Source organism: Carassius carassius, chromosome 10 (genome assembly GCF_963082965.1).
Source record: "Carassius carassius chromosome 10, fCarCar2.1, whole genome shotgun sequence".
Classification (NCBI taxonomy): Eukaryota; Metazoa; Chordata; class Actinopteri; order Cypriniformes; family Cyprinidae; genus Carassius; species Carassius carassius.
In genome coordinates this window covers 26498924-26522310 of record NC_081764.1, presented here as the reverse complement: position 1 = coordinate 26522310, position 23387 = coordinate 26498924, and the positions used below count along the sequence as shown (strand labels likewise).

Below are 23387 nucleotides of genomic sequence, written 5' to 3'. Positions count from 1 at the left end.
TTCCCTTTTTACCTCTATTAAATTGTTGACCACAAACCATATTCCTGATGATGATATTTTTATGAGCATTTCTCCCTTTATAGCTTTGGCGTTTTATTTGTTTAATGAAAACTATTGACCACAAACTAATTTTTGATAATTCTGCTCACAGAAATCAGACAGTCAAGACACCAGTATTTTGACCCCAAACAGCTTGCAAACAATAATTATTATGGACACCATCCATTTAAAAGCAAAGACAGCCACTGGACCAGTCATCGTAAGGCAATGCTAAAAAGACCAACCAAAAGACAATGTCAGATTTTCTTTAAAATATGATCATATTCATTGTCAGTGTTGTGTGTACACACAAAAGGATTATGGAATAAATAGTAATCATCAGACACTCATTTGCTGACAGACTCTTCTCACACACACAGAGAAAGCAGGTCTTGAGTGGGCTCTGAATGGCTGCTCTATGCACTCAGCCTTCTCCGTGTGTGTGCAACGCCAGCATGTGTCGACTGCCCCACGGACTGATCAGCTTCATGTGTGGTTGCTGCGGTGGGCGTTTTCATGTTGGCGCTCTACTGGTCGTTTCAGGGCTTTTTTGGCGACACAGTGAATGTGAACAGGCGTTCCGCCGGGCAAGCAGGCACAGTCTGGCTCGCTAAAGGTATTGTGGCACAGCTGGCATCCTTTCTTTTCAGAAACTAATATTGGGCCGCCTCGATACTTCAGCTGTACAACACAGAATGCAGTGTTTAGTGGGTCAATTACATTTATTGAAAGAGTATATTTCTAAGAGTATATTTATAAAATTGAATATGTTTTTAAAATCTAGATTTAAAACACATGCAGAGTTATAATTGGTTTCACTGTTGGATTCTTTTGGTTTTGAAAAACACTGAAGAAAAAAAACACTAACTTTCAAAAGTTTGGGGTTATATAATAATAATAATAATAATACTTTTATTCAGAAAATGCATTAAACTGGTCAAAAGTGACAGAAAAGATCAAATGTTTTCTATTTCAAATAAATGCTGTTCTTTTGAGTTTTCTATTTAAACATTTTAAAACTACCTTTTAAAATATTAAAATAGAAAACAATTACTTTAAATTGAAAATATATTTTACTAAATTAATGTTTTTATTCTTGATCAAATTAATTCAGCCTTTGTAGGCATATATATATATTTTTATAAAACCTTACTGACCCCCAACTTCTGAATGTTATTAAATACTAAGAAAATGTAAATTTACCTTGAAGACGTGAGCATAGACATCAAATTGTTTCCAAAAAGTTTTTAAAAATATTTAAATATGGTATGCATTTTTAAACAGATTTCATGAATTATTAATTTTTATGAACTGTTAGGGAGTTGCACTGCATGGCATTTTTTTATACAATCTGAACTAACCTTGCCTTGTCATAAAACTCAAGTTATCTGTCCTCGTAGACCTCAACACTCTTTTTGCAGAAAAAAGGTTTTCCAAATATTAATAAACAGTCGAGTAGTTTTTGTTTAGAAACCTCTAAGGAATAATAATATAATACTGTGCCAAACTACTCAGTTAGGTTTTCTTTTTAAGAATTTAATACTTAAAAACTTTTCCCCCTTTATTATGATATCTGAACAGTTACATCCCCTTATATATTTATTACTTTGTGTCTTGCTAACTATTTTGATTTTGATAAAATCCTAATTTATTAGAACTCACCCTGTCATGCTGAAGCTGGAGGTTTTGTGCTCTGGCCAACCCCAGTGCAATCTGGGAAGTGCACCGTGCATGCACACTAGCCCTCAGCGCCCCGCACAGGAAAGGACGGAGTAATGGTAGAGACCACTCTTCTGGGAGCAGCTTTAACACACGCACTGCATCAAAATCTTCAGCGTGCCGGTTAAGCAAGTCAACGGCAGCTACTGTTTGTGCCCCTCCAGGAACATCCGGGTCCAAGTAAACGCTCAAGAGTTGATGGAAAAGGTTCTGACGGTAGGACTGGTCATGAGACGCAGAGGCCCAAGAGCAGTAATCCTCAGCTGCAGCCGAGTCTTTGAGCCGGTGCACTAGAATGTGCAAGGCCTTGTCATGTTCCTCTAACTTCCCATGTAGTCCAGCTCGCTCAAGCAGCAGCATCTCAGAGTCCTGAATTTTACCTACAAGCACACAAGCATATGACACTGAAACCATATTACAGCTCTTTACGCTATACCAGCCACTTTATTAGGTACGCCTTGACCTTTTGCCTTCAGATTCTCCGTAAACCCTTGAGATAGTTGTGCAGGAAAATCCCAGTTGATCTTTCAGAAATACTCATACCAGCCCGTCTGGCACAACCATATCACATTCACAGAGTTAGTAGAACAAAAACTACTAGAGATCAGCTCAACTCTGCTCTTGATGCCCTTTTCCTAAGGATCCACTTAATTATACTGCAAACAAAGGGTCAATGTGTCTGACATTAAAATAAAAAAACTAATATATATCAATTGGAGAAGAGGCACATGTATTCCATACCTACCTAATAGTAACTGGACCCTGTACAGATTAGACTCTTTGAGTAAGCGTTGTAGTTTCTGGCGGGCAGCAGACAGCTGGTCATCGGTGGCTGATGGTCGTGAGATCAGACCTAGCACTCTGTCTGCATACAGCATAGCCAGATGTGTGTGATACTTCTCTTTCTGGAACAACAAAGACATAACACACAAAGTGCAGGGAAACCTTCAGCATAGGTAGAGCACTGGACTAAAGAATTAAAAATGCATTGGCACAGTGATGATCTACCTGCAATCTCTTCTCTAGAACAAGGTGCTCCAGGTAGAGCAGAAGGGCTTGACTGTGCTTCTGCAAATACGTGATCACGTCATCTGGATTTAACTGACCCTCCTTCTCCTCTGAGGTATGCCGTTTGGTGAAGATCTGGACACCTGTCTGTAGGTGATTTTAAAGATAAAGACAGGTGTCCAACATCCTCTAGACTATTCTGAGGGCAAATGTTAATATGAAGTACAAACCCTTTGGTCCTTCTGTAGTGCCCAGTCTGCATGCCGCCACACAAGATCAAGGTTGGAGCAAAAACTAAGAAAATTTACAACATATTCAAACAGATCTGGTCGTGTTGAGTCCTGGAGATCTCCGCTGACGATCTTAATCCACATCTAAAACAGGAGAGGACCAAAAAAATGCTCTTAGTCATCTATTAAACGAGAGCATGTCCAGTTGTGAAGTTATACAAATAAAACTGAATTCTAAATGAAATCAGTGAGTGGTGAAAAGCGAGGGGGAAAAAAAAAGTGATGAATTCTTTTATTCAGTGAAAATGCATTCAATTTATCAAAAGTGACAGTAAAAACGTTTGTTACAAAATATTTCAAATAACTGCTGTTCTTAAGAACTTTTTTCCCCCCAGAATTCTTTGATGAATTGCATTATGGTTTCCACAAAATAAAAAAAAATAAGCAGCACAAATGATTTCAACATTGATGATAAAAAAATAAAATACACAAAATAATAATAAACTGTTTCTTGAGCACCAAATCAGCATATTTGTATGCTAGATCATTTTTCGGTGGTAATCAACAGCATGTCACACAATTATGTCTTAAACTGTATTTAACCCAGAATATTCTTTAAACATTGGTTTCCTGTCACCACAATCAAAATGTTCAAACCGCACACCAGCAATCAGATCCCACCTGTAAAGCAGCAGAATCTTGACCATTGTAGTGATATAGAAGTCCAAGAGCAAAATACCTGAATAGAGAGAACATTTAAATCCCTTGCCACACATTAAGAAATGCAACAAAAGCTATTAAAGCATTGTCAAACACTGACATTTATTAAAGCCATGTGCTGCCATGGTAACTGCAGTGAATAAAACGACAGAGGGCATGGATGATTAACGTATCATGATTGTTTATGAGACACCAACCCCAAAAAAGCTACAATTTGTGAATATCATCTTTAGTTTTCTTGCAAAAAGAAATTGTCAAAAGTGGACAGAATCTTCTATTAAATATCTACTCAAGGAAAAAATAAGAGTGAGTACCCACTTGTGATGCTTCTCCAGCCAGGGGGCGCTATCTGCCAGGAGACAGGCATTATCGGAGGCTAGCAAGTCCAGAAGACTCTCATGGCCGGTCTCTGCGTAGAGCTTCAGCAATGCTGTATCTACATCTTCACGGAAACCGTTAGCGCTGTCACTGCTGCGCACCTCGTGCAGGTAGCTAATGAGGAAACGTTTGAAGCGCTGTACCTTCTCCTGGTCCCCTTGAGTCAGGTGGTTCAAGTCAGCAAATTCATGAAGTGGTGGATGGCAACGTGTGAACGAGGAAGAGGCGGGAAGGAGCAGAGGATAAAGAGAGATCAGCTCCCTTACATCCAGCTGTCCTTTCCTAAAATGTGTAGTTGAAAAAAGCAAAATGTATTAAAAAAAAATAAAAATCTTTTAGAGGATCTGCTATGAACCAGAGTATTATTACAAGGTTACTGTTTTGTTATATTTATTTTGCTGTATAAATATATATATATATATATATATATATATATATATATATATATATATATATATATATATATATATACACACACACACACACACATATATAAATGAATTAGATCAGCCATATTAAATGACAATAAATAACTAAATAATTAAAAATAATTAAACAAAACGTGTTGTTTTTGGTTAAGTAAACCTAAAACTGCGCAAAAAAAAAAATGAATTGAAATAAAGCTAAAATAAAATACAAATACTACCTGAAATACTTTAACAGAAGTACTATCTTTTTTAAAATACTGAAATGATTGCAATCAAATAAATAATGACCAAACAAACAAATAAAAGCTAAATAAAAATACTGAAAAAGAATAATTTATAAAACTGACAAATGCACAAAATGAAATGTAATTTTTTTTAAATATATTAATAAATCCCATAAATCTATATTAATACCACAGTTGAAAAGTGACCTGTCCAATTCTATTCCTGGTTTTAACGACAGACGGCCATGCTTGTACATATTAAATCACTCCAGATGCACCTTCTCCATGCCATCTCTATACTAAGTGGAATATTACGGTAGTAATAGCAATCAGTGATTTAAATAGATAACTCGTTCTTGCTGTATGATAGATGTAGAAGCTTAAAATACATGCAAAATTCAACACGGTACATCTACTTATATTTATGTCAGCCATTTATTCAGCTGTTAGACAAGCTGCTGTTCTCCATCCATTAGCATACGGCGATTAGGGTCAGGCGCGCAGAGGAATAAGAAGCAATTAGCAAAGAAGTTAATGAACTCCATTCAGTCATCCTCTGAAACATCTGGGTGTGAGCTGCAATTAACAGTATTAATTACAAGACAAAATCATGCACTTCACCTAAAATGTTCTTTTGCTTCTAAAAACTGAAGCTGGCCAAATTGGATGAATCCTGCTTGTTGGAGAATTCTTTTGTGCAATATCTACAACATAAAAAGAGAAAATCATCAGTTAAAATCCTTTGTCCAATTGAGAGAAGCACCCTTGTATCTCCACCAATGTCAGAACAGTTTGGTGTACCTGATATTTTTCTTTGGGAATGTTTCTCTGTGCCGCCTCGGTGAGGGTCAGGGCCTCTTCAACGCGATGGCTTGCCAACAGGTCTTGGATCTGACGCTCCAGAGGAAGAGGGACCAGTATATACACCGCTTTTGAAGAGGCCAGCACCACCTTACCTGAGAGAGAGCACCAGAAATTTTAGAGGTTCTTTATATGACACAAAAAGACATTCAAAAAAGCTGATTATTATCAGAAATGATCAGACCTTTGAGCACTGCATTACTTGAATGCTGTAGCTGATGTAGCTGAAGTTCAGTGCATTGGGGAATGATGAGTGATGTGAAAGGGATGGCAGGTGTTTACATAAAATGGCAATTTCATAACAAGCCACATTCATGGAAATAAATGCTCTTAAGTACAGCACACTGATAATACTGCCAGTGATAGAGATACATGATTTACCAGCTGAGAAATAATCAAACATGTGATCGGCACAATAATGAGTGTTTTGACGCAAGACGTATGGTGACTGACCGGATCGGAGCTTGTCAGAACACATTACATGAGGTGCTCCTGACTAAACTGCCTTCACTACATTCTCTGCAATGCTTGCTTTATTAAATGTGAATGCGTCTGGTTTTCCTCATCTTGATTCAAGCTCTAGCAAGTTTAAGACTTGACAGGAGAAAATTTCCTTGCTGCTTTGTATATGCACCCCTATAACTACCATTTAATTTTCTTTGTTTAATCGTACTGAAAGAAGCACTTATTTTAGCTGCGAAATCAAGGATGCAACACATCTGGTCTAGTGTTTCGCATCACGCTTCATTGCATCTATTTCCAGCCTCTCGTGTACGGGCTCTCGCGACAAACGTTCATTTTCTTACGAAGTGAAAAACATCACAGAGCAGCGAGGACACAGACGACGAGCTGACGGACACGACACAGCAGGAAACTAAGTCTCAGCATTCAAAATCTCCATTCAAATTTTATTAAGAATTTCAAACGATAAATACAGTTTTGGAGCTTTTTAGTAGCGTGACCAGGATCATGCGCGCTCCCGCTTTGCCTCAAGTTCAAGCAAAGCAGGAGTGCATTCTTATTAGCATGAAGTAAACACTGAAAGAACATCCGATCCATGTTGAAAGATACACTACAACTTACTGAATGTAGTGTATCATGTCTTCACTCAACAAGTGTTTCAACCGCGGAAAGACAGCAGCTAGAAGATATTAACAGCACAAAATCCACTCACTGGTGCCCATAAACTAGTGAGAAAAATGTAATGCAAAAATTACATTACAATAGTTTTTTTATTTTTATTATAATTAATAAAAATGTACAGATATAACGTCATTATATAAATATTCTAATATAAACTTGTATAAAAAACAATTGTTAGGGTTCCCTGTATAGTTTAGAAAAATTTAGAAAAAATAAAGTGTAAGTTACCAGTCAAAAAGATTTTTTTTTTTTTTTTTTTTTTTTTTTTTAAGAATTCTCTTTTATACTCACCAAGCCTGCATTTATTCGATCCAAAATACAGCAAAAGCAATAATATTGTGAAATATTTTTACTATTTCAAATAACGGCTTTCTATTTGAATATATTTTAAAATGTAATTTATTCCTGCGATTTTTAAAACTGAATTTTTAGCATCATTACTCAAGTCACATGATCCTTCAGAAATCATGCTAATATTCAGATTTGCTGCTCAAAAAAAGTAATTATTATTATCATGTTGAAAACAGCTGAGTAGAATTGTTTCAGGTTTCTTTGATGAATAGAATGTTCAGAAGAGCAGCATTTATCTGAAATAGAAATCTTTTGTAACATAATAAATGTCTTTATCATCACTTTTGATCAATTTAAAACATCTTTGTTAAATAAAAGTATAAATTTATATAATTCCCATTTTTTTATACCAGGTTGGAGTTATACACTGATTTTCTGTCATGGACCTCCTGAATTAGCCTTGGCCACCCCCTAAATACCTAAAACTCTAGCTCCGCCACTGCACCCGTTATTAAAACTAAGAAAACTCATTCAGAGAGGAATTAACAAAGTCACAGAGACCCTAATACAGTTTGTATTAACATTGGACTGCGTTTCAGAGATGGTAACAACAAAGGATTTAAAAACAGAAATGACCTTTTTTTTAAGACGGATATTGGTTTTACATTTTTTAGGTAATGATCACCTTTTACTATGGGTGCCAGTATGGGTACCTCAAAGAATCATATTTATCCACAGTGAAAATCCCAACCAACTCGCAGACTAAATAACTGATTGGAGACTTTCTGCATACATAAGAGAGAAGTCATAGTTTTCACTGCAAAGAATGCAGAGCATGACTTTCTTGACTGTGAATGTGAATATGCTAGAAATACTTCAGACTCCACATTTAACTTGATGTAATTGAAAATGCTCTGGAATGCTGAAAAGACATATTTTGATAACTGACTACATGCCAAATAGGTAGACTGTCACTGTACCTAAATGTCACCAGTACCAACAATTAATACAGTGTCAGGGTGAAATAGATGGTACATGTATGGGACAGTACTCCTACCTTCAAAATCCTGTAGAAGTTGTCCATCTCTGAATGACAGAGTCTGTTTGAGCTGCTGGTCCAACATGCTGTGAACTGTCACAAAGCCTTCATCCAGTGCGACCACATACGGGAAACACACAGCCGCCGCAATCACAGTCTCTGACCAGCTCACCGGGGCACGCTGAGATATGCCCTCTGCATTAGCAAACATCCCTGAGAGATAAAGATAGAGAGAGACGCATGACTCATCTCGAATGATTGCCATGACAGCAGTCAAAGCCTAGAAGACAGATTCATATTTCAGGTGGGGTGTAACTAGAGTAATAATAAAAATGACAAACAAACAAATAATAGACGCATTCACCATAGAAAACAATTCATGAGACCTCGGGGACATATGAAGAGGTATTTCCTTCTCAAATGCACTAGAGGGAATAAAGTTTTCTCGCTCAGACCTCAAACTAGAGGTCTTCACAGTGCACCCGAGACAAAACCTGTAAGAATCAATCATCACTGCAGCACTCTAACAGCAAAATCTATATTTTTTTTTTACTAAAAACATTTCAGAATTAAATTTTATATTTAACTAAGTGCATATTTCTCATTTATATTAAAGGGGTAGTTCACTTTTTTTTCTGGGCTTGATTGTGTTGGGGTGCAGTCTAACATGTGTTAATGATTTTAAAAAAGGCATTATTTTTTACATAATTTACTTCCACACCACTCTGTCCCTTCTCTGAGAAATGCACTTATTTCCTGCTTTTATGAAGCCTCTCCCTCAGAAATAGCGATGGGCTCTGATTGGTTTGTGTGTTGTAATTGGATAAACTGCCTCTAGTGCGCGTCTAAAAGTCATGTCCCCTCACCTCAGCGCCATGTACTTCGGTTGCATCGTTAATATAACTTTGAGCCCAATTAAGAAGCAGAGGATATTATTGAAGAGGATCGCGCAGAACCTGTGCAACCACAACTTTTAATGGTAAGCCTATGTTTTTTGTTTGTTGTTGTCTCATATTTTTAGATACGCTGTTCTTTGTAAATGCTATTGCTTATGTAAGCTTTTAATGTATGGTTTTATCCTGATTAAAGCTTTAATACAGTATTGCAACTGCACACGTGTCCATGTTTAACGCTTCTCATAGCTATGTGAAGAAGTGCATAATTGGAACAGTTCATTGTTGGAGCTGAGCTGAATGAGAGAGAGTGAGAGAGAGAGAGAGAGAGAGAGAGAAAGAGATAGAGAGAGTGTGAGTGTGTGCAGAGCAGGGGGACGAGAGGAACAGTATTAAGAGCCGCTGCTTTAGAACATATATTTTGAAACTTGTGAATCCATTAGAATCGTTAGAAGACAGAATTGCGATTTATATATGAATAAATTTTTACATGCACCTCTTGTTTTATCTTCCTCTTCTCTACAGCAGTGCAGCATGGTATCGCCCCAATTGCTGCCTGATAAGACTGCTGCCTGATAAGTTGCAAAGACTAAAGTCTCAAACCCATAGAGTTTAAAGTTAAGACTTGTCCACGCCTTCATAAAACGCCTTGTTTAAACACGCCCCATATGTCTATGTCACTATGTGAGAAGATTAGCATAACACCGCCCAAATGTTCACGCAAAGAAAGAAGGCATTACTTTTATTCTTGCTGTAGTATTGTTGCTGCCACCGCCATGTTGTGGAGCCAGGGTGTGTTTCTTTGTGAAAGTGAAACCACTTTGATTGGCCTTCCAAGAGAGCACACAATTAGAAGTTGTATTTACCAGAGATGGGTCACGATTTTCGAATATTCAATTAGTTGTATTAATATGTATTAATGTAATATAATTGTATTAATAGTACATTGAAAAGGCCAAGATATTTTTATAGACAATAGTTCTCCAATGTTTTCGGTGCTGATTCATGTAAGCAGAGGGTGGCGCCACCAATAACACACCTAAAACCTGTCAAAGACAACAGAAGATCAACAACATTGTCTCACACGCATTTTGTAGATTTGCGTCAGCAGGGTATATACAGAACTTCTTAAGCTGAATTTAATGCCGTTGACTACTTTTTTTAATACCTTCAAAATATTTTTTAATATCAGCACGACTTCAATCTGCAACTGTAGTGGCGTCAATTAAATATCTTTCCAAATGGAATAACATATTGCATCACAATGTAATGAAGTCATTGCAAATTAACATCAACACTGGACTCAAAAACTGCCCACAGAGATAAGAATAGAAATAAAGACAGAAAAGGAAGGAGAAATCTTCTTCATAGATCATTAGTCAGTAAGTCTGATGTGTGAGCAATCTAAAAAAGAGGTGTCCATGAAGTAAGCACAGGTGTTGTTAAAATAAATTAAGCTGATACATTTAAGTAAAGCAGAGGGATTAATCAAGATGTCACAATGGGCTTTTGTCCATAGTTTTGGACAAAGCTTCGCAGAAAACACAGCTTTGCAGGGCTTATTGCTTTATTAGACAACCGTAGCCTATAATTATAGCACTATTAACCTAAAGTAAAACAGGCATTTCTTATTGTTTTGTAGTGAAAATATACCACAGAGAACATTCTTCTAACACTTATGACTTTTCTGTCTTCGAGAACCACTGTAGGTCTCCAAACTTACGTTTGATGACACCAACATTAGAGCCATTAAGTTCTACAGAAGGCGTCTCCAGCTCCTGACAATAAAGCACTCACCCTAATCACACATGTAGATCTCGGAGACATCTAATGTCTGCATTTACATATGTGGGATGTATTTTTAAGAGTGCTTGTTCATCTGCAGTACGTCTCTAAGATGTTTCCTGTCAGATGTCAAATAGACATTTATTAGAATGCATGTAAAACTGCTTCCGAGACGTTTATCAGAGTACACAGCAGATGATTCCCAGATCTTTAGAAGACATCTTACAGAGGTAATAAATAGATTACATCTGATAAAATGTACTTTTATTACTGTCATTCATAATGTCTAAATATAATTTAATGAATACAAAAATACTGTATATAGGCTATATAAGGGAGTGGAAATGGCTTATAAGTACTTCTCTGCAGCCATCTACTAGTGGTCATTTAATAACTTTTTTTATTTTTAAATAAGTGTTTGCTTTCCTACATTATAAAACTTTTCATTCACTTAACACAAATTGAAACTGTATCCATAAAAAATTGGGCTCGAAAATGTAATACCTCGTCAGATGACTTTTTAATGCCCTTAATCCATATTCATGGATGTATTAATTAAACTTTTGATTTTTTCGTTTTAAATTGCCATTTATGCTCATTTTTGAAAAGGAAATTCCTAAAATGGAAAATCCTAGCCTTATGAGCAGTTTATGCTAATCGATGGACCGTTAAGTTATTAAGTGCCATCATTCGGTTATATTATTTTAATATGTTTCAGCATGTTACAATCAGTATATGGCTTGAGTTTAGATAGTCTATTCCCTATTCCCTAGTCTTTCCGTTTTATGAGCGTGGAGTGCATGCATGCGGGGAGGGGTGCGATTTTCAAATAATAATGAGAAAAAAATTATAGCCAGCGATTTAGTATTTTTGCTTGAAATGCCCATCCCTAGAATTAACAACGCTGTTCCAGAACATTTCAACCCAAATATTCAGATGTGTGCAACATATTTTACGGAGTTTCCTGGGAGAGTGCCCTACAATGTTCTGACAAATAATGCTGACTCACAGCCTGTAAGTACGTTTTCTTATTTGAAAGATTTGCCACTGATGGTTCAAACGTCAGTTTTGAGCAGTGTAGAGTAGAGCTTGTTGTTTGCGGTTTCTCCTATCATAAATGCAGACATGGTTTTATGTTTACGCGACGCAATGCAACACAACTCGCAAAAAAGACAGTACAAGTCATTTTAATCAGTAACTATGTCCCCACTGGATGCTACAAATGCACCATTTGTAATGGGTTTTATTGGTTTAGTCTTGTCACACCAGGACACGTCTTCACACTATGGTAAGGGGCTTAACATTTCAGTCACACGCTTGAGGTATTTGTAAAAATCAATGCGTTTCAGAAAGACGGGGCATATAGAAGAAACAATAATGTACAGTATGTGGAAAATAATGCGTTTTTTGAACCTCAAACCACATAAGCAACTTCATTACATCAATCACAAAAAAAAAAATATTTTTTAGCAACGCCCTATGACCCATTTAAACTGCCAGAATTTTATAAGACAATGCATAGAACTTTCAGCTACGTAATTACAATACTGTTTATGTTCAAACAGCAGCATTACACACTAACTAACGTTAAAAAAGTGAAATCACAATTCTAAATGTAAAGTTTAGAACGCAAAAATCACTTTATAAGGTGTTTGAACACAGTTGAGTGGCCGCAGTGTGTGAAAACAACCAGCCTATAATGGTAAAAATCCACCCACTCATTGTTTTATAATCCTAATAAATCATAAACAGTCTCTCCATACTAGCAATTCCAGATATCTCACTACCGTGATGTCATAGTCGGGGAAAGTCCCACCCATTTGTGATGTTCTCTGCTCCATTAGCATATACACAGCCCTGAGTGAGAAGCAGCGGTCCGCCATTACTGTTTTCTTGCTGTATATGCTGGATGTACAATGTCAGCGCCAGAGAGCCATTAAAAGTAGGGCTGCAAGATTATGACAAAAATCATAATTGTCGATTATTCCCTTGAAATTGTAATTGCAATTATTAATTACGATTATAACAATTTACATTGAATGATGTTTATACCACTGTTTGATGCAACTGCAAGCAGTAATTTACCATGAAAATAAACAAGCTGAAAACACTAACTGAAAAACTTTTAGTGCTTTTCTATAGTATTAAGTCTCAAATGTCAACTATAAATTGGATTGGTTTCTTCTAGGGCTGTAGCTATCGAATATTTTAGTAATCAAGTATTCTACCAAAAATTCCATCGATTAATCGAGTAATCGGATAAAATGTGTTTTTGCTTAAAGTGCAATATTAATTATGCAAGAGAAAATATGAGTCCTGGGTCTCTTAAAATGAACAACTAAGTTTCCCTTTTTAGAAAAAAAATATTTTTACTTTTTAAATGCATAAAATGCAAGGCATACATCAAAAATAAACATTTAATTATTACCCATTGTTTCTCTGTCTGTACTTGTAATGTGAACAATGACAATAAAGTTGACAGATGAAGTAAACACATGATAGGTAAAAATTGATAGCCTGAATGCACTGTAAGTCGCTTTGGATAAAAGCGTCTGCCAAATGCATAAATGTAATTTAATTTTAATTTAAGTGCATTTAAGCGCCATTCAGTTGGGGTTTAAAATAAAGCATTTTCTGAGATGCACATTAAACACATAAAACATTAATTTAATTTATCTTTTAATTATTAAAAATTAAGCAAACTTAACTTTTTGGTAAACAAAGGGGATTTACTATTAAAAATAAAAAATGGAAGAAATGTTGTGTGATTAAACCTTAAAAAAAACGGACTTTTATTTTGACGGGTTGACGTACCTGACGTACCTTTACAGTTCTGTGTATGTGATGTGACGCTAGTTTTACTCAAATCAAACGGTCAAATCCTCATGAAGTGACTGTCAGAGCAGTTTTGGAGATGTTGTTCATGTGTTCACGTCCATATTTAGTGAGACCGCAGACGCGGAGCGTCACGCGCGCGCGCTTCAGTGTGTGTGACAAAAAGCTAGTCGCGCTTCTGCTCCATTCATTAACAGAGACACGCAGAACATGCAGGATTCATATTTAAATAGACTGTTCCGGCTTAATATTTACAGATATTAGTCAATATCATGATTTGATGTAAGTGCAATGACCTATTTTTGATTAATTCATTAAAAATTTGGCAAATTCCGTGCCATTCCGCGTTAAACTGTAAAAATCCGTTTATGACTGGATTCCGCGATTCCCTCCGCGTTTTCTGCATCACGGAAATCATAGGGCCCTAGTTGTGGTATGCCAGCTCTATCTTGCAATGGACACACGCCACAACGTTCTCTTTACGTTTCCCCGCGCCCTCAAATCAAAACACTGCTGACTCCTTGCAGTATGCCATGGCAGTATGCGACTTTGGACGCAGCGCTTGTGTCTCCTTCCGCTTTGTGGGTGACGTAAACGCGTTGTGTCACATTAAAAAAAAAATCTTTGCGAAAGTACCTGGCGTGAAATTTAAAATAAATTAAAAGAGGCTTCGAGGCAGAGGAATTTGCCTCGATCATTTTTTGTAATCGAGTTACTCGAGGAATCGTTTGAGCCCTAGTTTCTTCTTTAAATTATAAAAAAGTAAAAATATGAATGGTATTATAATGTTACACTAAAACTAAACTAATGAGATAAACCCTTAAGATAACATGTAGAAAGAAAAAAAAACGCATCTTAAGTGACAAGTGACATGACATTCAGCCAAGCATGGTGACCCATACTCAGAATTCGTGCTCTGCATTTTACCCATCCAAAGTGCACACACACAGCAGTGAACACACACACACACCATGAACACACACCTGGAGAAGTGGGCTGCGGCGCCTGGGGAGCAGTTGGTGGTTCAATGCTTTGCCCAAGACCACCTCAGTCTGGGTATTGCCAATGCCGGCCCAAGACTTGAAACCTCAGCCATAGGGTTAGGAGTCAAACTCTCTAACCATTAGTCCACGACTTCCCCCAAATTAAGCATGCAGAATAACCATAATTGTAATCGTGATTAGAAATTTGACTAATGGTGTAGCCCTAATTAAAAGTGTTGACTGGTGGGATGCACCAACGAATCTATCCTAACCCTAAGTCTCCATAGACAGCTGAGGACATGGTGGTTAAATTTCATTTTTGAAGGAAATGTCCTGGAAAAAAAGGAAAAGTCCTACAGTACAGACCAAAAGTTTGGAAACATTACTATTTTTAATGTTTTTGAAAGAAGTTTCTTCTGCTCATCAAGCCTGCATTTATTTGATCAAAAATACAGAAAAAAATGTAATATTGTGATATATTATTACAATTTAAAATAATTGTTTTTAAATTTATTATACTTTAAATTATCATTTATTTCTGTGATGCAAAGCTGAATTTTTAGGATCATTATCACATGATCCTTTAGAAATTATTATAATATGATGATTCATTATCAAAGTTGGAAACAGTTCTGCTGCTTAATATTTTTTCAGAACATGTGATACTTTTTTAGGATACTTTGATGAATAAAAAGTAAAAAAAAAAAAGCTATGTTTTTAAAATATAAATATTTTGTAATAATATACACTACTGGTCAGTAATTTGGGGTCAGGAATTTTTTTTTTCTCTCTTTTTAAAAAAAAAAATAAAATCAATACTTTTATTCAGCAAGGATGTGTTAAACTGATAAAAAGTGATAGTAAAGAAAATATATTATTAGAATATATATTATTAGAATTTTTTTTTTTTTAATAAATGCTGTTCTTTTTAACCTTTTATTCATCAAATATATTAGACAGCAGAACTGTTTCCAACACTCATAATAAATCAGAATATTAGAATGATTTCTAAATGATCATGTGATAGACTGGATGTTACATGTGACACTGAAGGCTGGAGAAATGATGCTGAAAATTCAGCTTTGCATCACAGGAATAAATTATTTTTTTTAAGTATATTCAATTGGAAAACTATTATTTTAAGTTGTAATAATATTTCACAATATTACTGTTTTTTCTGTATTTTTGATCAAATAAATGCAGGCTTGATGAAAAAAAAATGCAATTAAATAGAAGACTGAAAGTGATGTTACTAGCGGAAGCGCAAGTGCATGAGAATGCAAGTCTGAAGGTGCAAGTGCAAGTCTGCAGCCAGATCCTTTTGGCAACACGCACAATTTGTGTTAATTGCAAGTGATGTCACAGGTACCAGAGAGTGCAAGTGGCGATTGCAAGTGACATAGTAATTAAGTAAATTTTTTCTTGTCTTCTATGGAAGTAAAATAATGACTTATGTCTTTGAAACAAAAAAGCATGCTGAATAGCACTATCTGAAAAAAATAATGCATTGAATTAACAGTACTTGCATTTTAATGCCTTGTATTTCCAGGGCTTGCATCTTTAGGTCCTGAAATTTAATATAGTTGTTCGTTTAAGCTGGGAATATTTCAATTAAAAATATTTCACACACTTTTTCATAATTAAAAAATCAATAATTCATATTCACATTCCCTTTCACATCCGGGAGCTGCAGGAATAGCAGTAGAGCACAGAGGCATGATCTCTATCTGCTGTCAGTCGCTCACCAGCAGGTGGTGCAAGCGGCTGTTAAATAAGGCCAAAGCAACAGGTGGATTAAGTAATACAGTTACAAAAACTGATCTGCAGAAATTAAGCAAGCGCTAAGTAGAAGTTTTGATTATCAGGGCATGTGGAAAAGCTGATTGTGCGTATGTTTATTTCAACCTCTTTGCTGTTACCAAGTAAGCAGCATTCAAAGGAGATTATAATGGTGTTTTACCCAACGCTGAATTACAGAACAAACATTACATCTAAGGAAGACACATATTGCTTTCGGTTGTTTAGTTTCCGTGACTTTGTGTCATGGCTTTTGCGTCGCTGTGCTGTAACACTGGGGATCCCCTCACGTCACACTCCAGGATTCCCCAATGACGAGTAATGCTTCTCAGTCAAATAATACTGTGATATAAGACCTCAGATCTCAGAATACATTTTATTGATGATTATGCAAACTATATAGACAGTTAAGCAGATGTAAAATATGAACGAAAGCTCAAAGTTTCACGCGGTTTCCCTCAGAAATCTGTTAAAGAAAAGAAAACACATTACGTGGCTCAGCGCACTAACAGTGACAGCGATTAAAAGACAAACTCACATCTTACTGATAGGGTGACCACCCGTCCCGCGTAGCGCGTGCGCGCACAGCGTTTTAAGCCCAATTCATGCGTCCCGCAAATTGAGACTGTCACGCATAATCAATGCTTGCTCAAAAAAAGTTGGTCACTCTATATCCTCGAGCCCCAGGCAGCCAAACGAACATTACTTGACAGTTCAGAACACTACTTTTGCCACACCCACCCCTCAGTTGAACTGCTGACTAGGTTGTTGTCAACTTTTTCATTGTTGTCCTGGCAGCGCACGCACGTGCATACCAGACACACTGGGAAGGAACTTTTAGATAAACGCTTTCCAATTCGAAAAATGGAGAAAGAGACTCTGAGGCACCGCCATCATCAATTAAAAAACAGAAGGTGTGTCCTGTTTCAAACTTTTTTTTTATGCGCCTGCCTTTACTAACATGCGAGTTCACCATCCTTCCTCCCCGTGAACCTCTGGAGTTGTGAGTTTAGATTTTTTTTTTTTTTACTTCCTGTGGTGTTGAGCAACTACAATTCATTTTAATCCTATAATTTTATATTATAATTTATTTAAAGTGAATAAATTGTAATGAAAAATAAATAAAATTAAATAGCTAAAGTAAATCATAAGTGGAAGTGCATCTGACAATTCTGTCATGAGCAAACATCAGCAGTTACACGTTTAGGGGAATAGGGCATTATTAATATACCATGTAAGGTGGTATGTGCTAGAAATGGGTAAACCACTATCAGTTAGTCTGCCCATGGTGTGGGGGCACCGCCGCACAAGGCAGTGTCCCACATTGTCCCTCAGAAACATACCCCTTGTCCCCCCTTGGGCTTATTAGCAGGTGGTCACCCTACTTACTGATGATGCAAACTATATACAGACAGATGAGGATATGAACGCAAGTTACGGAAAAAGAAAAAGTGCATGTTATATATATAAAATAATTTATTTAATTTATTTAAAAAATAATTAATGAATGAATAAGGGGCCATTCACGTATCGCGCCTAATAACGCGTGGAAAAGGCTATGCGCGCCGCTTTCTCCTTTTTTCCAAAGCGCTCGGGCAGAAGCTCTCCTGAGGCTAAGCAACAATGACGCGCTCTCTCCATGAAGACGCGGAAATTTCAACAAAGGATAAATGGATTTGCAGCACACAAAAAAATCGCTTTCAGTAGCTCTGCTACTAAATTTATTTCAAAATGGCAATCCATATACAGCTATGATCAGCAGTTCCTTCATCTTGGCTGAGCTTTCAACGTTTACGGGAAAGGATGAAGCTAAATGTTTAGTTCTTGTCACATGACCTGCGGTGCGCTTGTGGCATTCTGAAAGTTGAGATGTTTTTAACTCGATGCAGTGCGGACGCGCCTGGAAAAAACGGGCGCGTCGCACCGCGTGCGCATCGCGACCGCGTTGCTTCCATTATGAGCGCACGCCTACATTGGAAATAACGAACTTGAGCATGCAAAAGACGCGATATGTGAACGCCCCCTAAGAACTGCGGTCTTCTACTTCAAATATGCCGTGGAGAATCACAGAAAGTGACCGAATTCAAGAACATTGTTGCGGCATCTCTCAAGCAACGAATAAACACCGCTAACTTGGAGAATGCAGTGAAAACTCCTCTTTTCGCGTCTGCCCTAGACCCTCGGCACAAACATCTCAGGTTTCTCGATGAAAACATGAGAGAAGTAAGAAAAAAAACACTTTTTTTGAACATTATCAGAACATTTTCCTTGATGCGAGTGATGCGGATGCAGCCGCCACGATGAAGAAGATGCAATGCCCACTCGTTGGAAAAGGCTGAGCCAGTTCTTCAGCGATGATTACAGAGAGTCCAGCCGAGACGAGTGGGAACAGTTCTTGCTGGAGCCATGTATTCCATGTATTCCACCATATGACGATCCCATTCAGTGGTGAAACGAAAACACGAAGCGCTTCACAAAACTTATTTGCTTAGCACACCGTTATTTGTGAGTCCCGACAACGTCTGTGCCGTCAGAGCGCGTTTTCTCCGCTGCCGGCCTTATTGTTAACAGACTAAAGAGCCGACTTTCCCCCGATCATGTTTTCATGCCCATATTTCTTAACAAGAACATGTAAAACAATAGAAAAAAAGAAAAAAAGATTTGCTGACTTTAAAAGTTAAGTGTAAGCTACATTCTGTAGGCTACAATAGCCTTATTGCTGCAGGCTGCTTTACGTTTTTTCTTTGTTCACTTTTTTTTTTTTTTTTGCTTTTAATCTGTACTTTTATTTGTTTGCACGCATTGTTAAAGGTTTTCAGCTACAAAACACGATATGTAATGTTCAAGCTTATTGTGTGTAAGCTTGTTCAAAATGACGAAAACAAATGTTGCTGAAAAATAACGTCTGACTCATTAAACTTAATTTAAATAAACGAATATTCTTTTTTTTGTGAGCTCAAATATTCGAATGTGATATTTGTGGAAAACGCCCATCCCTAGTAAGTCAGTCTTGTATCTAGCAATGTACTACAACTTTTGGAACATGAAAACCCTTTCCAGGGATCTTTAATATGTAAATAATTGTATACTGTAAATATATGAAGGGAGGTATTGGCAAAATCTCACCTGTAGAAAATCACTATGAGAAATACAAGATTAAAATTTTAATTAAAACACATTGGACCTTTTAACCCAGTCAGTGGAATTGTCAGACGGTCCCTTGTGTGCGATAGCACGTCAATAATTTCTTCAGTTTAAATTTTCAGAATATACCTAGATTGTTTTTATCTCATTTTTTTATGTTAATATAAATTGGTTGCATGTTGTTAAAACTAATCATGGTATTGATATCTTTGTGTGACTGTCGACTTTATAGATCAGCGGTAATGGAAATCAATTATAAAGAAAATGCAGCGCATTGGATTCTTTTTGACCCCATTTGCTTGCCTGTATATAGTTTGCATAATCATCAATAAAATGTATTCTGAGATCTGAGGTCTTATATCACAGTATTATTTGACTGAGAAGCATTACTCGTCATTGGGGAATCCTGGAGTGTGACGTGAGGGGATCCCCAGTTTTACAGCACAGCGACGCAAAAGCCATGACACAAAGTTACGGAAACTAAACAACCGAAAGCAATATGTGTCTTCCTTAGATGTAATGTTTGTTCTGTAATTCAGCGTTGGGTAAAACACTATAATCTCCTTTGAATGCTGCTTACTTGGTAACAGCAAAGAGGTTGAAATAAACATACGCACAATCAGCTTTTCCACATGCCCTGATAATCAAAACTTCTACTTAGCGCTTGCTTAATTTCTGCAGGTCAGTTTTTGTAACTGTATTACTTAATCCACCTGTTGCTTTGGCCTTATTTAACAGCCGCTTGCACCACCTGCTGGTGAGCGACTGACAGCAGATAGAGATCATGCCTCTGTGCTCTACTGCTATTCCTGCAGCTCCCGGATGTGAAAGAGCGAATTATCTGCCGAATTTTAACCACTGAATTTGTGGAAGCGAATTTGGAAAGTGAAATAAAATGGACCGAAATTTGCCCGTCGAATATTATACATCGTATTTTTTAACCGATTTAATATTTTGGAAGTGAATTCTGGAACGTGAATATGAATTATTGATTTTTTAATTATGAAAAGGTGTGTGAAATATTTTCAATTGAAATATTCACAGCTTAAATGAACGACTATATACAATTTCAGGACCTAACAATGCAAGCCCTGGAAATTCAAGGCATTAAAATGCAAGTACTGTTAATGCAATGCATTATTTTTCAGTTAGTGCTATTCAGCATGCTTTTTTGTTTCAAAGACATAAGTCATTATTTTACTTCCATAGTCTTCACCCCCTGGCTATTGTTGTAAAATGTTGAGAGATTCAAACTAAAAGTAATTAATAGATAGAACAAAAAAATAAATAAATAAAAGACTGCAAGTGATGTCACTTGAGTCTGAGAGTGCAATCTGAGAATGCAAGTGCAAGACTGCAGCCAGACCCTTCTCCCAAATTTTCTGAAGGTTGATGACTCAAATGTTTCTAGAAGAAAAAAAAAACTCATGCTGGCGCAAGCTTACAGTTTGTTAACTTATGGATAAACAGAAAGAAAAATGTAGATGTGCACGTATCAATGCCAAATTTTGGTCATTTAACTCACCAAGCCCGCCTGGAGCAGCCAGGAGAAACTCTTCCCGGCCAATCCTCTTAACAATGGGTTTCCTTTCTTCACAGTCGTAAGGGAACAGGTCCTGTGAGGCTCCTGTGCTGTAGTTGAGAATCATATAATGTGTGGACAGAGCTAGACAGATATTGTATCCATCCAGGCTCAGGGCACAGGGCTGCTCTGGAGTGGTCACTTCCTTTAACATCTGCACTCTGTCCTTATGGACCGTACAGATCTGGACGGCCCTTCTGCGTGCCAAAACCACCGCCATTTCCACACAGAATGCGTCCCCCGTCACTGGATTCTCGTTGATGCAAAACGCAGTCACACCTTTGAGCTTTATGCCCCCGGTGGGTACAGGCTCCAGAGTAACCATGTCCACAACAGTGATGGTTGAGTCACAGAGGACGATTAGACGTTCTAAAGCAGAAGCAGCCTTCAGCTCTGCCACTGGCTTCTTCAGGCCCAGGTATTTGTGGAGGAGCTTCTGGGCATTGTAAGCCAGCTTACCTTTGGTTGTAGTGCGCTCCTCTAGTAGGAAGTGATGAATGAAGCAGTCATTGGTGCCAAGGTACAGGTGTACACCGCAGCACTCAATGCATTCGATGTTTATCCGCACCTTTTCGCCCATCACTTGTTCCCGCTCCACGGCGGGAACCAGCTCAAAAGCTTTCACGCTCATAATGCCACCCACATCTACAGAGAAAGAGAGAGAGAGAAAGACCAAGTTTAGACAAAGTCAAAATCTGAGTTTAGACTTGAACTGACAAGTATTAGCTATATTAGAAATAAAATATACACATTAAAAAGACTATTACAGAGTAAAGAGTTTCCTCCATCTTGCTGTACAAGTCTAAACTAAAGATTTATGATGATAATAATAATAATAATAAAATGCTCTATGATATTGATTATATTTGTTGTCAGTGCAAAACCTTCAGTTTAGACTTACACTGGAAAGAAATATGTGCAAAACTGGGCAACAAAGGATCATATAGATAATCATAAAAATAAAAATATAGACACTGATAGGACAAACAATATAATTAATATTTCCTTTTCTGTATTGCCATACAAGTCTAAATTAAACGTTTTGCTATTAATGTTACAGCTTTTGTTATTAAAATGATGTCATATATGTGTCTCTTCACATTTGTTGTCAGTGTAAGTCTAAACGAAAGGTTTTGTTTCTGTTTTTGCCAAGATGTGGCAAGAGAGAGAAAACAAAACCTTAATTTAGATTTGCACTGACAACAAATATGAGCAATATGGTAAACAGAAACGCACAAGGGCTTATTAATTATCACTTACTGGCATAACTTATCATAACAGCACATTCTAAAGTAATAAATCACAGCTCTGACAGACAAGCATAAAAAACAGGTGCCTGTCAACCAGTGGTTTGTATTACTCAGGTAGGTTCATTACAGATATGTCCCATCAACTTCATCTACAAAACGCAAAAGGTTATTTTAGTAATAGAAAGTTGTTTGCGAGATAAATTTCTGTCAACCCAGCCAAAGACTACGCTAGCAAAACCTTATCATTTGATTCCTCTTTTAAGCACCAGTACCAGCTTCACATCCACAAGCCAAGACAGACATTAGTGATTTGATTAAGGGTGACCATGGGAGTCTATGGCTGTATTTCAAAACCTAGTTGAGGTGCCTAAAATCTAAAAATAATTGTTGAGTTTTCGAATATGCAGCTATTATGAAAGCCGTGCTGGCCGACAGTTCCCTAGGTTTTAGATACAGCCTTCGTGTCTCATGGTGTGTCTGTCTGTGTGTTTTGCGGCATGCAGAGAGCGCAGGTGATGTTAAAAAAAAAAGCCGAGCGCATATCGTACCCCAGCCGTGGTCAGGGCTGTCCTGATTTGAGAGATGGCAGCGTTTCACGGCCTGCCGGTTTCATTCAGGCGCCCCACTCCACCTCACCTCACCTCCCTCTCTCGCTCGCTCTCTCTCTCCTTCTGCGATAACGCTTCCTGTTTCTCCGTCGAAATACATCCGGCCACGTGATGAGGGTGGGCCAAAGACTGTAAAAAGTCTCCGTGGGCTCCGGCTTATTTGAAAGCCTTTGTAGTAAATGTAGTTTTAACATTAATGTCGTTAGAACAGAAGAAGAAAAAAATCTTAAATTTTTAAAAATCTTTAAATCTTTCTCATAGAGCTTTGTCAGAATGTTAGATTTTTTACAATAAACTATTACGTTTGTAGTCCTAAGAACGTCAGCATTTTTGAGATATGGGCCTTTTCAGGATTTCCAATTATTTATTTATTTATTATTATCATTATATACGGTTTTTTTATTCACATTTTATAGTACAACACAATATA

The 23387-nt window shown here is 37.1% G+C and overlaps 1 protein-coding gene across 1 annotated transcript; it reads right to left on the bottom strand.

The window, feature by feature from the left end:
* Window positions 1-429: 429 nt before the first annotated feature.
* Window positions 430-22983, bottom strand: LOC132152022 (transforming growth factor-beta receptor-associated protein 1 homolog). The gene is made up of 12 exons (XM_059560646.1): window positions 22898-22983; window positions 21043-21744; window positions 8099-8293; window positions 5548-5702; window positions 5368-5450; window positions 4035-4376; window positions 3678-3735; window positions 2997-3140; window positions 2767-2913; window positions 2504-2663; window positions 1702-2138; window positions 430-720 (listed from the first exon to the last, which is right to left on the bottom strand). The coding sequence occupies exons 2-12, from the start codon at window positions 21728-21730 to the stop codon at window positions 526-528; spliced, it is 2604 nt and encodes an 867-aa protein (XP_059416629.1). The 5' UTR covers window positions 21731-21744; window positions 22898-22983; the 3' UTR covers window positions 430-525.
* Between the last annotated feature and the right edge of the window lie 404 nt (window positions 22984-23387).

What these genes read in the sequence shown, in the direction of transcription:
- LOC132152022 (XM_059560646.1), bottom strand. Translation starts at nt 21,730, where the DNA reads ATGAGCGTGAAAGCTTTTGAGCTGGTTCCCGCCGTGGAGCGGGAACAA. An exon ending in ACTTCTACAGGATTTTGAAG is followed by an intron (nt 5,703 to 8,098) that starts GTAGGAGTACTG and finishes GCTCTCTCTCAG; the next exon opens with GTAAGGTGGTGCTGGCCTCT. An exon ending in TTCCCAAAGAAAAATATCAG is followed by an intron (nt 5,451 to 5,547) that starts GTACACCAAACT and finishes TTTATGTTGTAG; the next exon opens with ATATTGCACAAAAGAATTCT.